The sequence below is a fragment of the Pan troglodytes genome, chromosome 7 (genome assembly GCF_028858775.2).
Source record: "Pan troglodytes isolate AG18354 chromosome 7, NHGRI_mPanTro3-v2.0_pri, whole genome shotgun sequence".
NCBI classification, from domain to species: domain Eukaryota; kingdom Metazoa; phylum Chordata; class Mammalia; order Primates; family Hominidae; genus Pan; species Pan troglodytes.
In genome coordinates, this window is record NC_072405.2 from 119,774,599 (window position 1) to 119,796,946 (window position 22,348).

The window sequence follows — 22,348 nt, forward strand, 5'->3', positions numbered from 1 at the left end:
ATTCCAAAATTAACACTTTATTTTTTAAAATGACACATGATAATAGAAATGCATGATAATGCTTCATTGGTAAACAAAGTTTGGTAGGAGAAAGTATTAAATTAAGAGACATATATTCTCCCACTATGTTTTCATTCGTTTTTCTTGTATCTGTTTTATCTACCTTTGTTTTTCCTTTAATTCCAACTTAAAATATATTCTCCTGAGTTCTTCCTTTTCCTCCCCTCATTAATGTGACTGCTGTGTTTTGCTCAGGTAAGACTAGAAAGCCTTAGAATTCTATAATGTGATGGAGCAATGCAAAGAAAGCTAAAGTGAAAACTCTCATGTGTTCTCACAATTCTATACTTTTATAATCCAAATGTCATAATACTTTTCCCTATAGGTCAGATGCAATTATCTGAACTCCAGGAAATTGCTGGTTCTCTTGGACAAGCTGTAATTTTAGGAAACATCAGTAGTATCCTTGGATTTAACATTTCGTCCATGTCTATTACTAATCCCCTCCCCAGCCCAAGTGACTCTGGGTGGATTAAGGTAAGAAAATGCACCTAGAAAAAATGCATTTTTGGGGACTTAAAATATCATTACTTATTTCTTATTTTAACTCTCTGTTTCTATTTCAAAACAATAATTTAGCAGGCATGTTTTTCTTATTTATTGTTGACTTTTTATAGGCTCGCTAAAATGATAATAAAGTTGTTTGAACAAAGGAGCATATCTTCCAAAAGTTGTGTATTGGTTACAAATTTGCTTTGCTTTGCATATTTATAACAATGCTTCATAAATTTAATGGAGGAAATATTGTAATTATATTAATTTTACATATTGAACATATTCCAAAATAAATAATGAATATTTTATACTCAGCCTGGCTAAAATGAGTTTGCTGCTGAGTGTAGTTTATCATGAAGAAACCAGTTCATCCCTTGTGCATTCACAGGTGACTGCCCAGCCAGTTGAAAGGTCTGCATTTCCTGTTCATCACGTGGCCTTCGTGTCCTCACTCTTAGTGATCACTCAGCCGGTGGCAGCACAGCCAGGACAGCCATTTCCTCAGCAGCCTTCGGTAAAGGCAACAGATTCTGACGTAAGTCATAACTCAAAATTTTACTTAAGTGAAGGAATTAAGCTACAAATTCTGAAGGATGAGCCAGTTTCACTCATCCTGGTGTGCTGGCAGCCTGAGGATCACACGGCCCTTTTAGAAGTTGGACTAATATCCAAGGATACCATCTTGTAATGTCTTAAAAATGTTTATGTTAAACGAACTGCTGCTGCTCAGGTTTATGAACTCTTTGTGTGGAATAAGGAGCTTCTGCAGATTTTCAATTTATAATGAGGCATTTTTAAAAATAAAGTTTTGCATATATTTTTAAAAGCATGGAAACAGGACAATTGTTATAATTATCTACTTTTTTTTTTTTTAGGGTAACTGTGTATCAGTTGGAATTACTGCACTAACTTTGAGGGCCATACTCAAGGACTCCAATAATAACCAAGTCAATGGCCTTAGTGGAAATACAACAATTCCGTTTAGCAGCTGTTGGGCCAACTACACAGACCTTACTCCCCTTAGAACAGGTGGGTGCACTATTTTGGATCCTCACATATATAGCCATAAATAGAGACAATTATAATGTTCTTTTAATGAACAAAGCATTCTGTAACACTCTGGTCAATAAATTATAGACATCAGAATGCTATATTTTGCCTTGTTTCAGAAAATATTTAGTCTAGCTTAAGAGTAGATTTAATATGTGAAATAAATAGAAATTAAAATAAAAAATTAAGGAAATCGAATTATATCATGATTTATCCATTTGTATACTTTCCTAAATTTGCTCACTAAAGATGTATTACATTTATAGTAAGAAAAATTAACATACAGATTTTCAAATTCAATAAAAGAAAGGATAAGGTAGGCTCATATAACTTTAATGTCTTAAGGAGGAGTTCAGAGTTGGGCTAGAAAGTTGGCTGTGGTCTTTCTGAAAGCCAAAGCAAGAGAGAAAATGAGCATTATCATAATTTACAGTACCCATCAACTAAACAGATCAGTCGCTGTGAGAATTATAATATTCTCTGAGAACAGAACAAATGTCTCCTGTGATTTTTCAGAAAGTGTGCACAATTAATCTGTATTAAGTGATATCTTCAACATCGGTACAGTAAATACAGCCATCACTGCCACAATTACTTTTTAAATACTATCTTCATATAGGTTGATGACACAACTCTGATTGGTAAAAACCATTCTACCAGGGTCCAGATGATATATCCCCGAACAGATCTCTCTTGGTGATAGAATGTAGAGTATCTAAAAGAATGAAATGGATAAACCGCTTACATTTGAGAAAGGCCTCCATTGTTCTGTTTGTCCCAACTCGGGGCCTATTTAAGATAGTTAGGGGCCTTAACTTCTGAAAAGGCTATGTAGTGGCACCCCTCTCCCCAATTTTTTCCCTGAATTTTTGTTTCTCCATGCTTTGATAGTGCCCTAAGCCAGATATGTTCAGTCTGCCTACTGGGCAGCAATATCTCAGCCTAATGTTTGATAATAATTAAATGATAATTAGTTCAGTGGTATGCTCCTAGACAAGTACCTTGTGTCCCACTGCTTTCTGGTTTAGAATAGAGCTAAATTCTTTTAACTATCAGCCCAAATGGAATTTTTTTTTATGGGAAATGAGGCAGCTGGCAAGAATCCTACCTGAAAAGAAGTTTGCTCACCTCCTCATGAGGGTGGACCCAATAAGTATCCAGTGGAAAAGAACCAACCTTGTGACTAAGGTCTTCAAACTACAATGTTCCAAAAGTACCCAGGATCACTGGAGCACTAAAGCACTAAAATAGGTTTTGGCATTTTACTGTGGCAACAAAATAATAATTTAAGCATTTTTCTTTCATACGTTAAGTTTTTTTTCAGAATTCAAAGCTTCCCTTGGGAGGGTCTGTCTTACTTGCCAAGGAGAAATGCCAGTGCTCTTCACCTGTGTGTTTCCTTTTCCTCCTTTCCTTCCTTCCCTCCCTCCATCCCTCCTTCCTTCCTTCTTTCCTTCCTCCCTCCCTCCTTCTGTCCTTCCTTCCATCCCTCCTTCCCTCCCCCTCTGTCCTCTCTGTTACCCTCTCCTTCTCCCCTCCCCTCTTCCTCTCTCTCTCCTCTTTTCTTCATCAAGTGTGGCATCCCTGGTTATGTACAATAAGGAAAGCCAAGTATAGGAATCTCTTCATTATTTTTAAATCAATTAGCCAGTTGTAGATTAACCACAGTAAAATTAGAATAACAACAAAGCATTAGTGAGAAAATTAACAAAATATCTTTCACTGACTCTTTCTAGCAGTTAACCCCCACAGTCACTGCACTGAAGGAAATCCCCTTGCTGATCAGACTGCGGCCTGACAGCACAGCACCCCTCTTCTACATATAGCTCCATAAAGAGCAAAGCAGGGTACTTGGGTAGAGGAGATACAGGTTGTGGTTTCTAACACAGAAAATGGTGATGTGAGAAATGGGTGGGAGAAAAAGGATCTGCATCTTTAACCAACCTAGATAAGGAGAGTATTACTAACAGACACTGGGACATATTTGTTTAGTGTCCTATGTAATGTTTAGTGTTTGTTTCAGTTTCTATTGCTATGAAACAAACCAGCCCCAAATCTAATAACACCATTTCATTTGCTCACAATTGTGTCAGAAATTTGGGCCAGGATAGCTCACCACTGCTCCAATGTCTGCGGCTTCAGCTGGGAATTTCTTTTAACTAGAGCTGGCTAAGATGGCTTGATTGAGGTCATATCTCTATGGACCTGATTCTGGATTTTGGCTGGGTTCTTCAATTCTCCTCTATGTGGTCTTTCCATAAGGCTAGCTTGGGCTTCTTCACAGTACTTCAGGAGGAGAAAAACAAAATAAAAGAACTACCCTAAATTATTTGCTCATCAAAAAAATTAATAAAAAAATTCACCTGCCACAAAAATTCAGATTTTTTAATGCAAAAAGAAAAAAATTTTAATACACCATTGTCAGGAATTGTCAGTGACAGAAAATTCTATAGTACAGTGCCCATATATCCTGAAAGTTATATAATGAATTGCAATTGTTCATGAAACCACAGATGTGATCAAGATCTAATTATATTCTTTTCCTAAAAAAGAATGAAAACAGGAATGACTTTTTAAAAACAACACAGAAAACAGATGAGTAAAAACTTACAGGGCTGTACAAGTATTAGAAACGCTATTCTGTGTGGTGACTATTATTAATGATAGCATAGACCCAAAAGAAATTATAGGAAGGAAAAATATATTGGTTATCTCCTATTCAAAACTGTGGGAAGATTTAACCTGGAGATTAAATAATATTGGATGAGCTCTTTAACATTTTTACATTCTAAACACAAGTAACAATGTTTCTAAAATGTCTACCTGGAATAAGGAAAAAGGGTCACAGCCTTGTAATACAAAAATAGCATCTAACTTCAAACAAATGTGAAACATGGTAAAAGTTTTTTGAATCTTAATGGAAGGCATATGGTTGTTTGCTGTATTATTCTTTCAACTCTTTTCTTGTTTGAAATTTTTCAAAATAAAAAGTTCATTATCCATCCCCACCTCCCCCAACTGAGACTGATGCTTCTCTACTGCTAGGTCAAGTACGAAGGGATGAAACTGAGATTCAACACCCTCACCTCTCTTCCCTATTGTCCCTCATTTCCAACAGTTTTTGTCCAGTCCTGGGCACTAGGAAGCGGCTCTAAGAAGCAGGTACGGCTGCTGCAGAAAGAAAATCTACCCAGCTTCCCTGTTGTTCAGTTAATGGGCAGATAGAACTCTTCTAACTCTGAGACCCTGTCTATACTTGTCTGTACTTAAACTAATTTATTTGACTCAACTTTCAAAAATATTTCATCAGGATCTATATAGTGTTTTTCAGTCAATGAAAATCAAATGGGAACTGTATGAAAACAAGTAAAACATAAAGGAAATCAAACACTATGATGCTTTTTTTTTCCAGGAAAAAATTATAAGATTGAATTTATACTGGATAATGTTGTTGGGGTAGAATCCAGAACTTTCAGCCTGCTGGCAGAGTCTGTCTCTAGCAGTGGCAGCAGCAGCAGTAGTAGCAGCAGCAGTGGCAGCAGCAGCAGCAGCAACAGCAATGCATCAACTGTGGGTACATATGCCCAGATAATGACTGTAGTAATTAGCTGTCTGATTGGAAGAATGTGGCTCTTGGAAATATTTATGGCTGCAGTTTCAACTTTGAATATAACTTTAAGTAAGTACAGTCCATTAATACATTATTTCTCCACATGTTGAAGTACCAGTGTTTACTGGATAAAGGCTGTGTGCACAGCTCTTGTGCATGATATCACTGTGTGCACAAAGAGAAAGTAACAGCCTCAATGGCAGAGACAAGACAACCTATGGAAAATGTTATTCACTACATGTTGGTCTATAAGAATGTGGTGAAACAAGGCTGGGCACAGTGGCTCATACTTGTAATCCCAGCATTTTGGGCGGCTGAGGCAGGTGGATCACCTGAGGTCAGGAGTTGGAGACCAGCCTGGCCAACATGGCAAAACCCCAACTCTACTAAAAATATAAAAAAATTAGCTGGGCATGGTGGTGCGCAACTGTAATCCTAGCTACTCAGGTGGCTGAGGCAGGAGAATCGCTTGAGCCTGGGAGGTGGAGGCTGCAGTGAACTGAGATCCCACCACTGCACTCCAGCCTGCGTGACAGAACAAGACTCTGTCAAAATAAATAAATAAATACGTACATAAATAAATAAATAAATAATGTGAAACAAAAGTGCAGGTCATATCAGAACTCTTTTTGAGTTGCAAGATGCAGATTCTTAGCTTGAATTGATCTAGCTAGTAAAGTGATCACTTAGAAGTCCAGAAGTTGTCTGGTTTCTCAAACAGTTGGATCTAAGGACTCAGATGATATCTTCTAGAACCTCTGTCTCTTCTTCTCTTGGCTCCACTCTCTTTGGTGTTAGCTTCACTCCCAGGCTGACTCCTCACCACCCCCAATCTTCATTACAAAGGTACACACCAACATCTTCTACCAGCCCATCAACCAATACAGAAAGAGCTAACCTCTTTCCCAACAGTTCCAGAGAAAAGCCCCAAAGCTATGTCATTGACCTGGCTTGGGTCACATGCCCATTCCTGAACAAATCACTGTGGCCACAGCATTCTAATTAGCTTGGCCTGGTCACATGGGGTAAGGTACTGAGAATGGCAGAGGTGTAGTTTCACTAAGGATAATAAAGGTGCTAGTACCAGGAATGACAGGCAGACAGAGACATTGCATATTAGAGAGATTGATAAAAGGGAGACGTCCCTATATGATTAGAGAAGACTGCAAATATCATTGCATTAGCAACACATGAAAGTTGGGACTGTATAAAATGCATAAGATTTGGAAAGGGAGGGAAAAGGCACTCAAGAACAGGGACATGATAGGAGCAAGGAAAAAATGGCAGTGGAATAAAACATCTTCAGTTATACATGTTTAGCACAGAATTCCTCATCATCTCCTTACATACTTCTCCACCCGCAGTTAATGCCAGTGCCACTTTTGCCTATCCTCCATATTGCTGTCAGATTTAAGGTCATGTAATGCTAACAGGAATCTCAAATCCTCAACTATTCCTCACTACATGCAAAAAATATAATCAACATCAAAGATCTTGAAAACAGATTTGAAGACTCCCTCCTTTTACCAAATCATTTCCAGAAAGAATTCTCTCCACCCTACATATTCCCTATATCTATACCTAGGCTGCCAGCCTCTACTCACCAAGGTTACCTCTCACAGCATCCTTCTAGGTCTTGCTCAAATTCCACCTCATCCAGCAGGTTTCCCTTCTTCCTTCCCACTCTACATTTAATTCTCCTCTCCCTTGGTCTCCAATTGCACTTTGTGTTTATATCATTATTATAGTCCTTTCTGTAATATACTTGTATTAAGCTTATATTCAAATCTATCTTCATCACCAAATTGTGAGCACTTACAAGACTGTATGCCTTACATATTATAAGTACGAAAAATCTGGTTTAATTGATTTTAAATCTTGAAAGTGAAAGTTGAGTCTTTACCTCTGACTTAAGGGGAAATGTTGAGTAGGGGTATTGTGGGCAAATTGTAAAGAGCTTTGATTGGAACATATTAATCAGTTTGCAATTCATTTGATGGGGGAGAGTTTCTGACACGTTAGTGAAAAAAAATCACATAAGAGATACTGTATAATAAAGTCGAGGAAGAATTTGAGGTGGGGTAACAATTTAGAAGAATACTAAAGCATATTGAGCAATAAAAGCCAAGACTAGATTTTAAATTTAAATATAAAGGATCAGAGGACATAGTAAGGCTGGGTCTGGAAGTGACAAAACAAACTGGAGGCTGAAACAAACTGCTGGGGTTTCATGAATAGCCAGAAAACAAGAAGAAGGAAATCCTTTCTTCTCTCCTAATGGAAGAAATTAACTGGAGTCCAGCGGTCAAGGGAGAAGCATAGTTTGCAGAGGCCTTGTCCTGGCCTCTTATAGCTGAATATAGACAAGGGGGTTTATGTTATTTTTATGCCAGTTTTCTTGTCTCCAGAATAGTAATAAAAGTAAGACCAATTGTTTATTTTATAATAGGATGACAAGCATTTCTTTAATTCATTTTATTTTTTTCTCAGAAGCATTAAAATATAAGGTCTAATTGGCTAAATATTGCTCAATATATATTTGTGCATTTTGCATTGCCTCATTAAGTGCAAAAACCTTTATTGACTCTCATCCTGCTTACTCCTGACAACTTTGGTACTTTACCAAATTAATATAATTCTATTCTCAAATAATTAGTAAATCATATAGCTCCTGAGTTTTTTCCAGGAACTTTTCCAGATAAGAAGATTAATCAATGGCCTCTCCTTTGCTACTAAATAAACTACCATTTTTCAATTAGAATATAAGAAATTTAAACACCATTAATGGATTAAAATGCTGGGTTCTTTAATAACTTTGCATTCTGAACGAATAATATATTACTTTTAAGAGGATCATGAAGTTTCACTAAATAAAAGACCTTATATTTTAAATGTGTATTTTTGAATGTGAAAAATAAAAAATAAAACAATCTTGTATAAGCACCACAATCTATAAGTTTCTACAAAAAAACCATTACTGATTCTAACATTAAATGGGTAAACTTGGAAATACTGCTAACTATACCATAAAAATGAGAAAAGTTAAAATTAATGAAATATATTTTAAATTATACTATATGCTATTTCTACTTAAAAATTGTTTTGTATTGTTTTCATTTTTCAGGAAGCTACTAACGTGCTGTTCCGAAGAATAGGCTGAAAACAAAAATATAAGAATTATTAGCTATTTTGTTGGGCAATAGGCAAAAGTCTATAGCATTTTCATGAAAATATACTAAAAATATTTTTATGATATATAAAATGTACTAATTAGCTTTAAACACTAAAATCAGATTTCTTCAAAATATAAATTTGTTTTGATTCTTTATATTTATATGTTTTTATTTCATTTCAATAAACTTCCAGAAATTTGTCATTTGGAAGTAGATATGACACCTCTAAGTTATTGTACCAACAAATCATAGAATCCTTTAAATAATGGAAAGAGCTTGTCTAGTTCCGACTTAAGCTCTTTACATCAGATTGGAAGCATTTTAAGTATTCTTTTTAATACTTGAGGGGGGGTTCTTATTTTCTCTATCCATTTACAAGGTTTTGATTTCCAATAATCTAAGCCATTCTAGTTTCTAAGGATTTTGGAGAGACGAGATTGTCTTCACACAATCTGAGATGACAGTCTCATCTCAGATTTTTCACACTGAGTTCCTGTCTTTCAGATTCACAGTAATCCCAGGAATTCTAGACTGTCCTGTATTTCTGGATCTGCCCAACTCTGGCCAATATTGGGAAAAGTTTTCTTGTCCTTGGAATGAACTTTTGGAACAAGTCCAAACTCCTTATCTGCCTACCCCTCCTTCCCACTCAAAACTGCCACTACTAAGAGCAGGACTCCCCTCAACCCTGGGCATGAGTTGAGGGTTGAGGGGTTCCCTTAACTGGTGGATGCTTATTCACTGTTTACTGTATGAATGAAGTATAAAGTGTGGGAAGTCAACAACAGAACAGAACTTATTTTCAAGAAGATAAATTAGAGAATGCAAAAAAGCTACAGACTAAGGTAGCTAAGTTAACCGAACTCTCTAACAGTATTGAAAATAGCAATTCTTTACTCAGAAAATTCTAAAGGGAATACTTAATTTGACAGAACTCCTAATAAAGACATTGTAGCCAGATCCAGAGCCTTCCAGCAAGTGACACTCAGCAAACATTTGGGACAGCTGAGAGAATTCAACAAAGCCCATACCGTTGTCTCTTGTATAACATCTCCTAGTACATTCACCTCAGATCATTGTTAATCTTACTTAGCAGAAAATGTATAAACACTTACCAGGTAGTAAAATCAAATATCTTGGTATAAATGTGGCATTTCATTCATTTGAGCAGTATCTGTTGGGTGTTCTAGTAAGTAGGAAGGCTACAAGAAATAAGATGCTATGCCTTCCCTCGAAGAGTTTTCAGGATATTTGGGGAAAGAATGGAAACAGACCATTTCAATACAACATGATCACTGTCTCAGGGAGAGAGAGACAGAGAAAGACAGAGAGATAGAGACAGAGACAGAGAGGGAGGGAGAGAGATAGATAGATAGAGAGAGAAAGCATGAGGTTGCTAGCAATATGGAGGCCTTAAGCCTTGTTCAGGAGGGCTACCTAGAAGAGCAGTGGAAGAAAACTGGGAGAGGACCACTGAAGGCCTAGGGGCTACAGAAAAAATTCAAATGAACAGCTGGAATGGAAATAGTCACAATTTTAAGGGAATTGCAGGTAAGAGGTCCCTGACAAGGTAGTCTTCAAAGCATACATGAAAGCCCCTTCATGAGGAACATTTGCCATGTCCAGAGAGCATTGATACTTCATTGTACAGCACCAGGTAACAGAGCACTTTTATACTCCCCTCAGTTCCAACCCTGGTGGGGTGAAAAACCTCTGTTCCTGGGATAGGGAGGGGGAAAGAGACCCAACATGGGCCATTTCACGCTGAGACTTAAAAATCAGTCTTCCTAAGGCAAATCTAGTTTACTGTTCATTCCGTGATACTTCCTTTCTGTTGGAAAACTAAATTCCAAAAACTGCAATTCCAGCATCTATGGAACAAATTCCTACATTTGGGTTCTGGAAGAGATACAAAAATATTCTTCACACCAGAACATTGTAAAAACCATAAAATTGTCCACCATCTGTATTCTTTTCTTACCTAAAGGTTTAATTCAGCCCACTGGAGTTTTTTGTCAAGATTTTTTCTGTCGGTTTTTAATAAGGAAATTTTCTAATACAAGTTATATGGCAGTAAAAGGAATTTCTAAAAATTGCTTCTTAGCCACAGACTTTGTTAAAAAGTTCCTGTTTTAACTGCTTTAGGCTTCTGGCTGTCTGCTTTTTAAGAACTTTCTAGAATTATCATAATAATTGCTTATTCCAGATAAATTACAATTTAATTACTACTTTTAAAAATGCTTGAATTATTGGAATCCATGGGCAATACAGCTTCACATATCCCTTATTCATATGCTAAGCAACTTTTATTTTTGCTTTTTTTTTGCATTTAAATAATATTTCTCTGAACATTCTGTCTCAGAAATTGATGTTTAAATTCTTAAAAATAATTTGTATTGTAAGAAGTGGCTATCTAGCTCTTGAACAAGTCATAAAAATCCTTTGATGTGTGAATATTCTTCTACCTAAGACCTGAAATGTTGGCGAAGTAAATATGTTGTTCCAATTTTGGTCAAAGTAAGAAACAGAGAATAAAAAGTTAATAAGAATAGCTTCTTGTATTTCTCATAGTAAGTGAAATGTTTATATCTTGTACTACTGTCTCTACTCATTCCTAAGTTCCATCACCTTGTGATCATTGCAATGACTTCTAGATGGTCCATCTGTTTTTACCTTTTATCCATTTTATCCCCAAAAGTGCTATTTAAAATACCCCTAGCACTAATAATAACAATAATCAATAATAAAGTAAAGGTTTATCACATGTTCACTACATGCCAGACACTATGCTGTGTGTTCTACATGGACCCCTTCCTTACAGCAATCCTATGAGGATAACCTTATTCCCTTCTCCAAATGAGGAAACTTGAAATGTTGAAGGGTTAGGTTAAATTCCCAAGTTCACAGAGCTACTAATGGTAAAGCTGGGATTCAAATACAGACAATTTAACTCCAGAGCCCAAATTCCAACATTTAATTGCTTCCCACTTTTCCTCAAGCATGGGCAAGTGCTTCATTGGGAAGAGTTTTTAATCCAAATTCCTGTTCAAATTCTTGGTTTCTACTTTACCACTTCTATGCCCTCAGGCAAGTTCTTAGTTTCCATTATTCTCAGTTTCTTCAACTATAAAATGTGGAAAGTGTGGCATCTGAAGACTGATGGTATCATATATATGACATGTAACACAGTGCCTAACAGGCGGTAAAATGATAGCCACTCTTGTTTTTATTTCCATAATGTGGCCTATATCATGTCAATCCCTGGCCCAGTAAACCATTAGGCTTCTTATTACACTGGAACAGTGCCTGGCATGTAATAAGCACCATGTGAGTGCTAATTATTAGAATTATTGGCTGGGCACTGGGCCACCTAGAACAAAGACAATTTCCCAGCTTCACTTGCAGTGAGACTGATCAACTTCTGTGCAGTGGGTTACAAAAACAGACATTATCTCGTGGCATATTCCAGAAACTGACCTTAAAACATAGCTATTATGCATCCCTTTGCCTTTTCTTCATCCCTTTCTGTTTTTCCTGCTACATGGAGCAAGATGGCTCCTCAGACCTGGAGGATAAAGGCCAGTGCCTTTTATTGCTCCATAACTTGTGTTAGAAAATCTCCTTACTAAAAATCTACAGAAAAATCTTGACAAAAAAAAAATTCCAGTGGATTGAATTAAAACTTTAGGTAAGAAAAGACTAAGATGGTGGACAATTTTATGGCTTTTACAATGTCCTTGTGTGAAGAATATTTTTATACCTCTTCCAGAACCCAGAGAGCTCAGCTGAAAGGAGTTTGGGTTCCTGACATTGTGGTGCCCTATACCAGCCCTTGCTCCTTTAGGGTTTCATTGTTATTTGGTGGTTATCCTAAATCTCCTGCTTTCATCAGATGTCTGAGATGGCAAAATTTGAAAGGATCAAGAGAACAGAGAGTTAATCCTTCCTAATGGGAAAGGTGGACAATGCCAAGGTTAAAATACCACATGCATCTTTGAGTTACTACTATACCCTCCTGAATGGAAATGCTTAAACTTTAATCTGAGGCCAGGCGCAGTGGCTCACGCCTGTAATCCCAGCACTCTGGGAGGCCGAGGCAGGCGGATCACGAGGTCAGGAGATCGAGACTATCCTGGCTAACACAGTGAAATCCTGTCTCTACTAAAAATACAAAAAAATTAGCCAGGCATGGTGGCGGGCACCTGTAGTCTCAGCTAGTCGGGAGGCTGAGGCAGGAGAATGGTGTGAACCCAGGAGGTGGAGCTTGCAGTGAGCTGAGATCGCGCCACTGCACTCCAGCCTGGGTGACAGAGTGAGACACATCTCAAAAAAAAACCCAAAAAACTTTAATCTGAATCCATTATGTGTTGGGTTGGGTTGGGGAACCTACCAAAACAGTGGGAGAGTCTTGCCCTTTTTCTAAGATCATCAGTGGGCATTTTCAGCTTCCCCATTATGGTAGTAGCTGCAAGGAGTGTTCAGTCTCCAGTGAAAGAAATATTAAGATTTATTCCCCCAATTTCCCCTCCCCAGAGAGTAGCTACAGACACACTGTGTAAGACCAAATAGGAAAAGTCTGCCACAGGGGACACAGTAGGTACTTGAATACTTGTGGGCAGTCTAACCAGCTACAAACCTCTTGTTGCCGTACTTGCAAGTCCTAATACAGTACTGTAGTTATTATAATTCCATCATTCTGAAATTAGAAAGATGGTCATGGAGAAACTGTTCTAAGAACGCCATTCACCCATGAATGTGACTTTATTAGAGGTTTTTTTTTAGGTTAAGGACTATGTATTCTTTCAATTTCTCTAAAGTGCTTAGCACACACTCTGCCCATGGTAAGTGTTAAATAAACTTTCTGATAAACCAATGATTGGGTAGCATGATGAAACTTTTCCTATCCTGCTTTTTGAGATTAAGAAATCTTTTAAAAATATTACAGAAACTGCACTTTATCCTGACTTACAGCCTTAATGTTTGAAGTAGCAGTGTATAAAATTCACACCCAGTTATAGACTGAGTAATTATGGTTGCTATGGTAATGGGCTCTGTGCCTATGAGCAAAAAAAAAAAATTCCTTTTGTGCAAGATATTTATGACTGTGCCTGGCTACATGGCAATAGTATTTTCCTTTGGTTTTTCATTACAGTAACTTATGCATTTAGGCAGATGATCCTTTATATATGTAAACGCTATAAATTCTTAGGAAGAAAATAAATTTATTAAGTTTTTCACATCAAAAATTTCTAGTATGATTATGAGTTCAATTTTCAAGTCAAAGTAATCCTTAAAGGATTTAATTTCAAATAAGAACTATGTACAAAATATAGATTTAAGTTAATTTTCACTGTATGAAATGTACAGTATACATAGACCAACTCCTTTAACAAGAATTTCTGGTATGTCTTAAAGGGCCATGGGTGGTTAGAGGGAGATCCCCAAACAAACAATTCAAAATTAAGAGTTTAAAAAGCAACAATCAAGACACATATCCTCCTAAGTGAATTTGAATTGGACACTGGAAAATTTAAAAAGGTCAGTTACTATGAAGAAGGTAAAACAATATTTACATTAATCAGACAGCAAAGTAACAAACTGACTTAGAGGAAGGAAAATAGTAAAATACAAAAGACTAAGTTAGCAGATCATTTTGATATCCAGATGTGCTGAAATGATGGACACTGAGAAGAAAGAATAGACAAAACTTGGCAACAGATCTTGGTATGAGATAAATATCCCATGAGTAGTACATAAAAGCCTGGAGAGAGAGGGGAAGGATTGTAAGTGTCCTAGTTCTGACAGCTGCTCTTTCATCCTATGCCTTTAAAACAAAGGGAACAAAGAAGGGAACAAAGAATGTAGAAGCCGGGGTATGGAGGGTTGACTTCTGGCTGTCCCTCCCTGTTTCCCTTTGTTAATATATTGCTAGTAGACATGTCTACTTCTGGTTGCTGATGACATAAAATTCACCTCTATTTCTTGGAAGCACTATTCCATGTTGTGAGCTAAAGGGGATTGTACTGATCTTGAAGATAATAAATCTGTTTGCTTCAAAGCTTTCACCGATTTTATTGCTGTATTTCCAACACATTTCCACATATGGTATGATATTTAATTTGCAAAATAAATCCGTAAAGCAGGAATTACTAACCTAATTTTGCAGATGAGAAAACTGAGGCTTAAAGTTGTTCAAGGTCAAAGTCACGATGTCCATCATGCTGTAGCTCAATGAATGAGTCTCCCATTGTTTCATGTTGTTTTATTTCTACTTTCTCAATCCATGTACAAGATAGATTTACAAACTACTGTTTTATGTTGGTTGTATGAATTTCAATACATTTACTGTTAGAAATAACAAAAGGTCTTAGACTGCCAGATGCTGTTCCCATCAACTCTACTTAATTCATAATATAGCTGAACTCTGTCATAAATCTAATAACGATGTGGACATTAGCCAGAAGTATGATGTGGCTGAACCTCACCACTGAACACAAAATGAGAATTCACCTCATCTTTTCATTTGAATTTATTTCTACTAAAATATATGTATTATTTTTCTTGATTTCTAACCAGGCCCCTTCTGAAGAAACCTGGTTAACTCTGAATTGTAGTAACAATTTTGAATCTTCCTGTATTTAGCAATAAAAGTTACTGCTAATTGTAATAACAATTATGAGGAAAAATTTATTTAAATGCTTCATAGAAAGTGAATTTTCATTTAATAGAAAAGAAATAAAAAATCTGTTTCAGACTGTTTGATTTCTCTATTAGGCAATTGACCCTAACTAGTATATGGTGATTTTGAGTATTAAAAAAGAAGTTATAATTTTCCAGAATATTAATGTTTATTATTTTGAAAGCAAGTAAAATTCTCCAGTAGGAAGATTAATAAAACAATTCATTAAAATTCTCATCAGAAAATCCTATGCTTTCAAATGTATCTGCTCAAAGATGTCACTCTATGTGCGGCAAAGCTTTGTTTTACTTGATCAAGAAATGAATGTGACTTTATGATCTTGTATTCAACTGTGAACAGCTGCTCATTAATAAAAAGCCATTAAAGTCCAAGTCAGAACAGCAGGTCTAAAATTGTGTTTGAGGGAAAAAAAAAAAACCCACCCTTTGGTGAAAAGCCAGGGAACTGGGTTGGGAAAGATCTGGAAGCAGAGGGCTGTGTTTGCAGTCTGCTTCTACCTCCTGGGCCAGGTCAGGTGACAAGGCCAGAGTTAGCCCCAGCTGGAGAAGTCAGAACGAAGCCTATGTAGGCTTTGAAAGGGGAGAGTAAGTGGTGGGCTGGAGGTTGATAGTGTGAATAAATCAAGCTGGTAATTGGGCAGAGGCTGATCAGAAGCGTTAAAGTGAGCAAAATGGTTTGGACACAGAGCAGACAGAATTTACTATATTCCATTGAGTAAAAGAAATTCATATACCAGGTTCTATCCCTTATGTTCCTCCCATTTGACATTTGGTGGTTTCCTACCCCCGTCCCACACAAGCTTTGGGGAGAGGACAGGACTTAAAGTTCCCTGTTCCCAAGAGGTGGTCCCTAAACCCAATCCCAAATTATTGACTTGTGATCCCAATTATGGGCTTACTATTTAACAAGTAAAGATGATTTTAAAATATTATTTTATAGGTATTACTAAAGTAAATTTTAAATTTGCAGTCTTTAGCGAGCTTTGTTTTCTGTTTTGCTATTGTGTTGGGAAACAAGTACTCAGTAACTAGCTGTTTCTGGAAAAGTATATACCTTTCGTTTTGTTTCATTTGGAAATGGCAAATTTAATAAAGAAAACTGAAGAATCAGGAAAAAGAAGAAAATATCCTTGGGCATAATAAATTGTCTAAAGCAATCAACTCTTTAAGAAAAAAAAATTTAAACACGTTTATATCCGAATATAGGTTATTTTGGATTTTTTTTTTTTTTTTTTTTTTGGAGTCAGGGTCCTGCTCTGTCTCCCAGGCTGGAGTGCAGGGCCCAATCATGGCTCACTGTAGTCTCGACCTCCCAGGCTCAGGTGATTCTTCCCACCTCAGCCTTCTGAGTAGCTGGGACTACAGGCATGCGCCACCAAACCTGGCTAATTTTTAAATTATTTGTAGAAACAAGAGTTTCGCCCGTTGCCTGGGCTGGTCTTAAATTCCTGGGCTCAAGCGTTCCTCCTGCCTCGGCCTCCCAAAGTGCTGAGATTACAGGCATGAGTTACCGTGCCCAGCTAGATAACTCGATTTTTTAAATCCAAAAAAAATTTAGAAATTTTATATTGAAATTTAGGCATTAGAATTCTAGAGATTAAAGTTAGAGCAGGTGTTTAAGGGACTGACAGGGGTTGCATGGCCTTTGGGAAATGCAATTACCGGAAACGATACTGTAGTAATGCAATAGTAATGCAGTAGTAGTAGTAGCTGCAGCAACAACTGTTATCTATGAATGTTTGCTATGTGCCAGGCTCTGTGCTAAGAGAGCTTTGCAAGCATTACTACTGCATGAAGTAGGCACTATTATGGCCATTTTACTGATGAGGAAATTGAGGTGAAGAGATTAAATAATTTTACCCAACTTTACACAGAACCATTCCAGAGCATGAGCCATAAACACATCTTTCCTGTCTTGGAAATTAAATTATTAATAAAAAACGTGGTGCAAATTGGAAAGAGGACGGTTGTGGTAGATTATCACAAAGTTAAGTGGGTAGGTGGTTGCTGGGTCAGGGTGGGAGAACAAAGGCAGCTGTAATAAAAAAAAAATTAAAGGCATATAAAGAAAAAGGCTGGTTGAGGAACAATTTGCATAAACTGATTTTGGCCTTAGACCCTATTCACTTCTCCCTCACCAGTCACTTTGCAACTGTGGAGCATAGTATTCTGAGGGTCCCCTGCACATAACAACCCCTTTCATAGCATACAAGATAAAAAGAAGAATCAGGCTGCAAAGAGAGAAGCACTGAAGGAAAGAGCATCTCAGGTCGAAAGAAGGGCAAGTCCAAGGTGCATGTGAGGAACAAATGCATGGACACGGTGAAGTGCCACTTCTTCATTTCTAGTTCAACACAATTCAATTAAAAATTACTGGGAGGAGGCTACGTGTTGAATTAAACAGCATTCCACATCTTTGAGGTGGCGGAATGACTGAGGGGAGGGGGTCTGTCTAGCCACATCCAAATCTTCCTGAGACAGAGGGAGATCCCTCATTTGTTGCAGTGTATTTTCCTTGGTCGCATCTGATACAGGGGTTCTGTGGGTTGAACAGAAAGGGACTCGGCTGGAGGGGAGGCACTCTGCATAGAAGGAAAGTAGGGACATCTGGCAGAAGCAGGCGCTCCGAGAATAAACAGTCAAAGCAGCTCGCAATAGTCCCAAAAAGCTACCCCTCACCGAACCTGGCGTGCCTGTCGCCGCTTGCCCCGCTCCCAGGGCTCATTGGCTCCCAGTCTCGACGTCAGACCCGTAGCCTCTCACCTATTGGGCCAGCCAGGACCTGAGGCGGAGTGCAGAAGCGACGGCCTGGAGACAGCCGAGAGCCGCCTTCCAGGAGGGCTGGGGGCGGGGCTAGAGGAGGGGCTGGGGGCGGGTTTCCCGATGAAGGGGCGGCCATGGCAGCTGCGCAGAGGCAACGCAGGCTGCTACGGAGCGCGCGCCCGGCTTTGAATGAGCGGGGCTGGGAGTGAACGGGCGGAGCGCGAGCTCGAGGAAGAGACAGGCAGCGCGCGTGAGCGCGCCTTGTGTGCGCGCGCGGCCCGCGGCAGCTCGGAGCCTCCGCCGGGCGGGCGGGGAGGGGGAGGGGCAGGTGAGTGTGTGCGGTTCGCGCGTGCCTGGGAGGGGCTTTCCTCTCCCTACCCCCATCCCGACCCCAGCCCTAGCCTCTGGGGCATCGTCTGCCCTTCGCCGTCGGCCCTCCGCCTAGCCGCGCACTTCCCGCCCTCCCACCTTCCTTTCGCCCTTCCACCAGACCTCCCTCGACGCCCGACAGCTGCTCTGGGTACTGTTTCCGGGTCAGGGTGACCTCTAGGGTGAGGAAACTGCGACTGGGAGCGGGACCCAGGCGTGCAGCATTCGCCATGCTCCGCTCACGCGTGGGAGACTGGGCTGTGGGGTACCGGCCCGGAAAGCACGCAGCCTCCAAAGCCGCCTTCCTCAGGGAAATTTGCGTGACCTTACTGCCCTCCGTCTACAGGCCTTGTACCTCCCCAGGCCGATTTTTCCACAATTTAAACCCCAGTTCACCTGGTATCCAGCTCCAGCAACTTAGAGCGTTTCACGTCACGCCGGGCGCCAGGCGTCGACTTGTATAACCTGAAAACGCTCCTGTTTTTCTCATCTGTGCAGTGGGTATGATTTTTTTTTCATCAACAAATTTCACGTGGGTAATCTGAAATGAAACCACTTAAGTTATGAAACTCTTTCCTTTTGAGTTATTCTGGAGACCTTACTCCGCCTTCGGAACCGCCCCAGTGGTGTCACATACTTGAGGGCCTGACTCTCGGTTGCCAGACATGGCACAGAATGTTCGATTTTACTACCAGCTCTCACACTCCGCTTCTGTTTCCCCTTCTCTTACGGGCCGCTGCTCAAACCTTTATTTATCAAATTTAAGTGAGTTCAGGTAAATCTTATTTTGGGAGCTTTGTAATATTTTCTAACCCACTTCAGAGAGTTATAGTTTGAGGATATTCTGGACTGTACTAGATCATATGGTTTTCAAATTTTGGTATGAAAAGATTCGGAAATAGAGTTTTAGAAATACAGCACCTGTTTAGTATGTACCGAACACAGATTTTGGCTTTGCTTGTTTTGTGAATTGTGATGTATTGAGGCTACTTGAAAGGACCTCTAGCAGTTTACCGAGAATTTCAACAAGAAAAGATATAATACATTTGATCTATCAGTTTCTAATGTAGCATTCTTTTTTTTTAATTGTAGTAATTTTTTTTCCGTTAGCATGGCAGAGCTCTCATTCCTGATTTCCTAGAGTTGTCATTTCTTCAAAAAGCCTTAATGAGGATACATTGCCTCATAGTTTTGAATCTCATTCTGATATACCTCAAATTTTTGTCTTTGTAATTTTTAAGGAAATTTAATGTTAAGATTAGATTATATTAACATTGTTCCGTTCTAGAAAGTGTTTTAAAGCAACTAAAGTGTAAAGTAGCGTAAGATACTTATCAAATTGGTGATCTAGAGGGCATTTCAAAAATCGCATTGAGGCAATGTGCACACAATTAAAAGGTTTCTTAAGTAGGATATGATGTGGGGAGAGCCTTGGGGTTTCGGGTCAGTCTCTTTAAATCCTGGGTAAGTGAATCTAAGTCTGTCAACCTCATCTATTAAACGGGAGTAGTGAAAAACCTACCTCTTTTGGTTGTCCTTAGGATTCCAGTGAGGTGATCGAACATTGTCTTGAGCGTTCAAGTGCTCAAGGAATGTTAGTTTCCTTCCATTCAACAAATATTTGAGTACCTACTATGTGCCCGGCTTTGACTGAGACCTATAAATACCAGAATGAGCAAGACTGATGGACGTCCTGCCTCCTTAGTTTATTGCATTCCTCAGGGATAAGTTTATGGGCAAGCTCATGACAACTGGGAGTGAACGCAGAGTTTCCCCATGCGGAGTTGGTAGTATTTCCCAGCTTCCAAATCCAAAGTAGCGACTGAAACATAGTAGGTGCTAATATATATTCATTTAGATGAATCGGGACATTAAGTAAATACAGGTCTCAAAGGATATTCCTGCCTGCCAGTCAGTGTAATTGATAAAATCAAAGTGTGGCTTGATCGCATTTTCCCTGTTTTAGTGCAACTGGTTGGAAAATTTATCTTGGAAGTGGTAGTATCACTGAATTATTAAGAATGTTCCTTGTTCATGAGATGTTCTTGGCTTTTGAATTAAATATACCTAGGTTTGAATGGAGTCACTGGATGTGCTTACTCTGTGTTTAATTCAATGAAACAAGGACAATAGTATCTATGTCATAAGATGGCTTTTTGAGTTGTGTGTTAACTTTCGATAGTGCATGGTTCATAGTAGACAGTCAATGAGTATCAGTTCTCCTCTTTTATTAATCACAAAAGAAAATTTTCCGCAGAATGAGGATATTCTTTATTGCTAGGGAGAGAATTCTATTCTGTAATCACTAAAAGACCCAGTTTCTATTTTTTATTGGGAAAAAAAAACCTTTAAATTTTACCTCCAGTTAGCATTGAAGTTATTCAAGTTGGCGAATATTTATTAAACAATGACACTAACAATATTTGGAAAGGTGATGGCTGTGGTTACCAGGGCTCTTTATGAAATTTATTCTCAACTTTTATTCATGTATATCCTAAAACTGACAGTCCCAAATGGTAAATATCATTTTTCTTCACAACATACTGATAGAGTATCTCCTTGATTCTATTTCCTTCCCTGCCAAGTACCACATGTTCTGTAGTCTCTTTTCTGGCTCTTTTTTCTTATAATTTTTCAGAAAATTTAGGCTCATTTTCATTTGAGAAAGTTTTCTTTTGATTGAGAGTTTTGTTCTTGACAAATCAGCTTTAAATGAAGTGGTTGTTCACCATCATAATTTTTCAGATTATTCTACTCATAATGAAGCAATCAAACTTTTTTTTCAAGTCTTACTTTGCAAATGGTAACTGAAGGTACCAAATGAATAAAATACTCTAGAGAAGGGTTGTACAGGGCAAAGTAAGGTATAGAAATAACCATAATACAAAATAAAAAATGTTGTTTCTCGGGAAGAGTAAAATACTAGAATTAAGAAGACTTTACAGTACTCCAGCAAGAGGTAGTAAAGGCTTATGCTAGATAGATTACAGTGGAAATAGGAAAGAATATGGGCAGTACTGGGAAATTGAATAGGGTCTTTTTGGCAATTAGGTGTAAGGAGAAAGAAAGGAGGAGTCAGCATTGTTGCATGATTTGAACTTGAGTAAACCACTGGTTGGGATGTTTTTGACAGAAGTATTTAAATAACTCGAGTACAATTTTTAATATTCTGGTTTTTTTTTTTTTTTTTTTTTTTTACAGTCACTGTTCTTTTCATCCTGTCAATTAGTAGGCCACTTCCAGGTTAGGCATTCAGTAAATCTTTCAGCTTATATGGAGAGACAGCCTCCATATGTACAAAACTACTTGAGTATTGCTAAGGTAACATTTTGGAGCCCTGTATTTGTACCTTAATAGCCTACAAGCCCCTTCTGACCCTAGAAATAGAAAAGACTAGTGCACGTTTTGCCTTTCCTTAGAAGAAATTGGCAATGATGCCTCTACAGAGCAATCAAGATCAGATACTATGAGAGTTAAGTATGTTTTTCTGGCTTTCTGATTTTGTTTTGTTCTTATTTTTTATGTGTTTGTTTGGAACTTTCGTATTGAGGTATAGCATAGAAACAGTACATACAGTCAAGTATGTGGTGTTACTACTCAGATTGAGATACTAGATCTTAGCTCTCTAATGCTTCAGTATACCCTATCAGAGATGACCATTATTTTTTTACTATATAATTTTTAACCTATTCAATGTAATATTTTATTAGGTAAAAAGCTGCTTTTTTCAAGACTTTAGGAGTCTTGAATCCCCATGAAATGCATTTTTAAAAAGCATGGGCTGGGCACGGTAGCTCACACCTGTAATCCCAGCACTTTGGGAAGCTGAGGCAGGCAGATCACTTGAGGCCAGGAGTTCGAGACCAGCCTAGCCAACATGGCGAAACCCCGTCTCTAGTAAAAATACAAAAATTAGCGGGTGTGGTGGCATGTGCCAGTAGTCTCAGATTTGGGGGTGGCTGAGGCACGAGAATAGCTTGAACCCAGGAGACAGAGGTTGCAGTGAGCCAAGATTGTACTGCCACACTCCAGCCTGGGTGACACAGCAAGACTCTATCTCAATTAAAACAAAAAAAGTATGTTATAGTACAAGGATGGTGTATTTATCCAGGATGATTTTACTCCTTAT

At 38.4% G+C, this 22,348-nt stretch overlaps 2 protein-coding genes and 1 long non-coding RNA gene across 11 annotated transcripts in view; 2 read left to right on the forward strand and 1 right to left on the reverse strand.

Annotated features, from left to right (window-relative positions):
- Window positions 1–10,937, forward strand: part of PKHD1L1 (PKHD1 like 1) — a 170,904-nt gene extending 159,967 nt beyond the window's left edge. For 2 of the 3 annotated variants that reach the window (XM_016959781.4, XM_063817348.1), the window contains 5 exons: window positions 386–537; window positions 944–1,090; window positions 1,431–1,584; window positions 5,018–5,284; window positions 8,340–10,937. In XM_016959781.4, coding sequence (XP_016815270.4) covers window positions 386–537; window positions 944–1,090; window positions 1,431–1,584; window positions 5,018–5,284; window positions 8,340–8,350 — 731 coding nt within the window. In that variant the 3' untranslated portion in view covers window positions 8,351–10,937. The remainder of the gene's footprint in view (window positions 1–385; window positions 538–943; window positions 1,091–1,430; window positions 1,585–5,017; window positions 5,285–8,339) is intronic. The other variant, XM_063817349.1, reaches the window with a different exon arrangement.
- Window positions 1–18,742, reverse strand: LOC107976412 (uncharacterized). Of its 2 annotated transcripts, none has more exons than XR_001720367.2 (3): window positions 18,616–18,742; window positions 3,722–3,891; window positions 1–1,064 (listed from the first exon to the last, which is right to left on the reverse strand). It is a non-coding gene; the product is annotated as an uncharacterized LOC107976412 (long non-coding RNA). The 2 variants fall into 2 exon arrangements; XR_001720366.2 differs by having other exon boundaries at window positions 1–2,320.
- EBAG9 (estrogen receptor binding site associated antigen 9) overlaps window positions 17,861–22,348 on the forward strand; it is a 25,508-nt gene continuing 21,020 nt past the window's right edge. Inside the window, exon 1 of one of the 6 annotated variants that reach the window (XM_001136819.7) lies at window positions 17,861–18,178. The gene's annotated coding sequence lies outside the window, so the exon portion shown is untranslated. The other 5 variants (XM_054656946.2, XM_054656944.2, XM_001136898.5 and 2 more) reach the window with 5 other exon arrangements.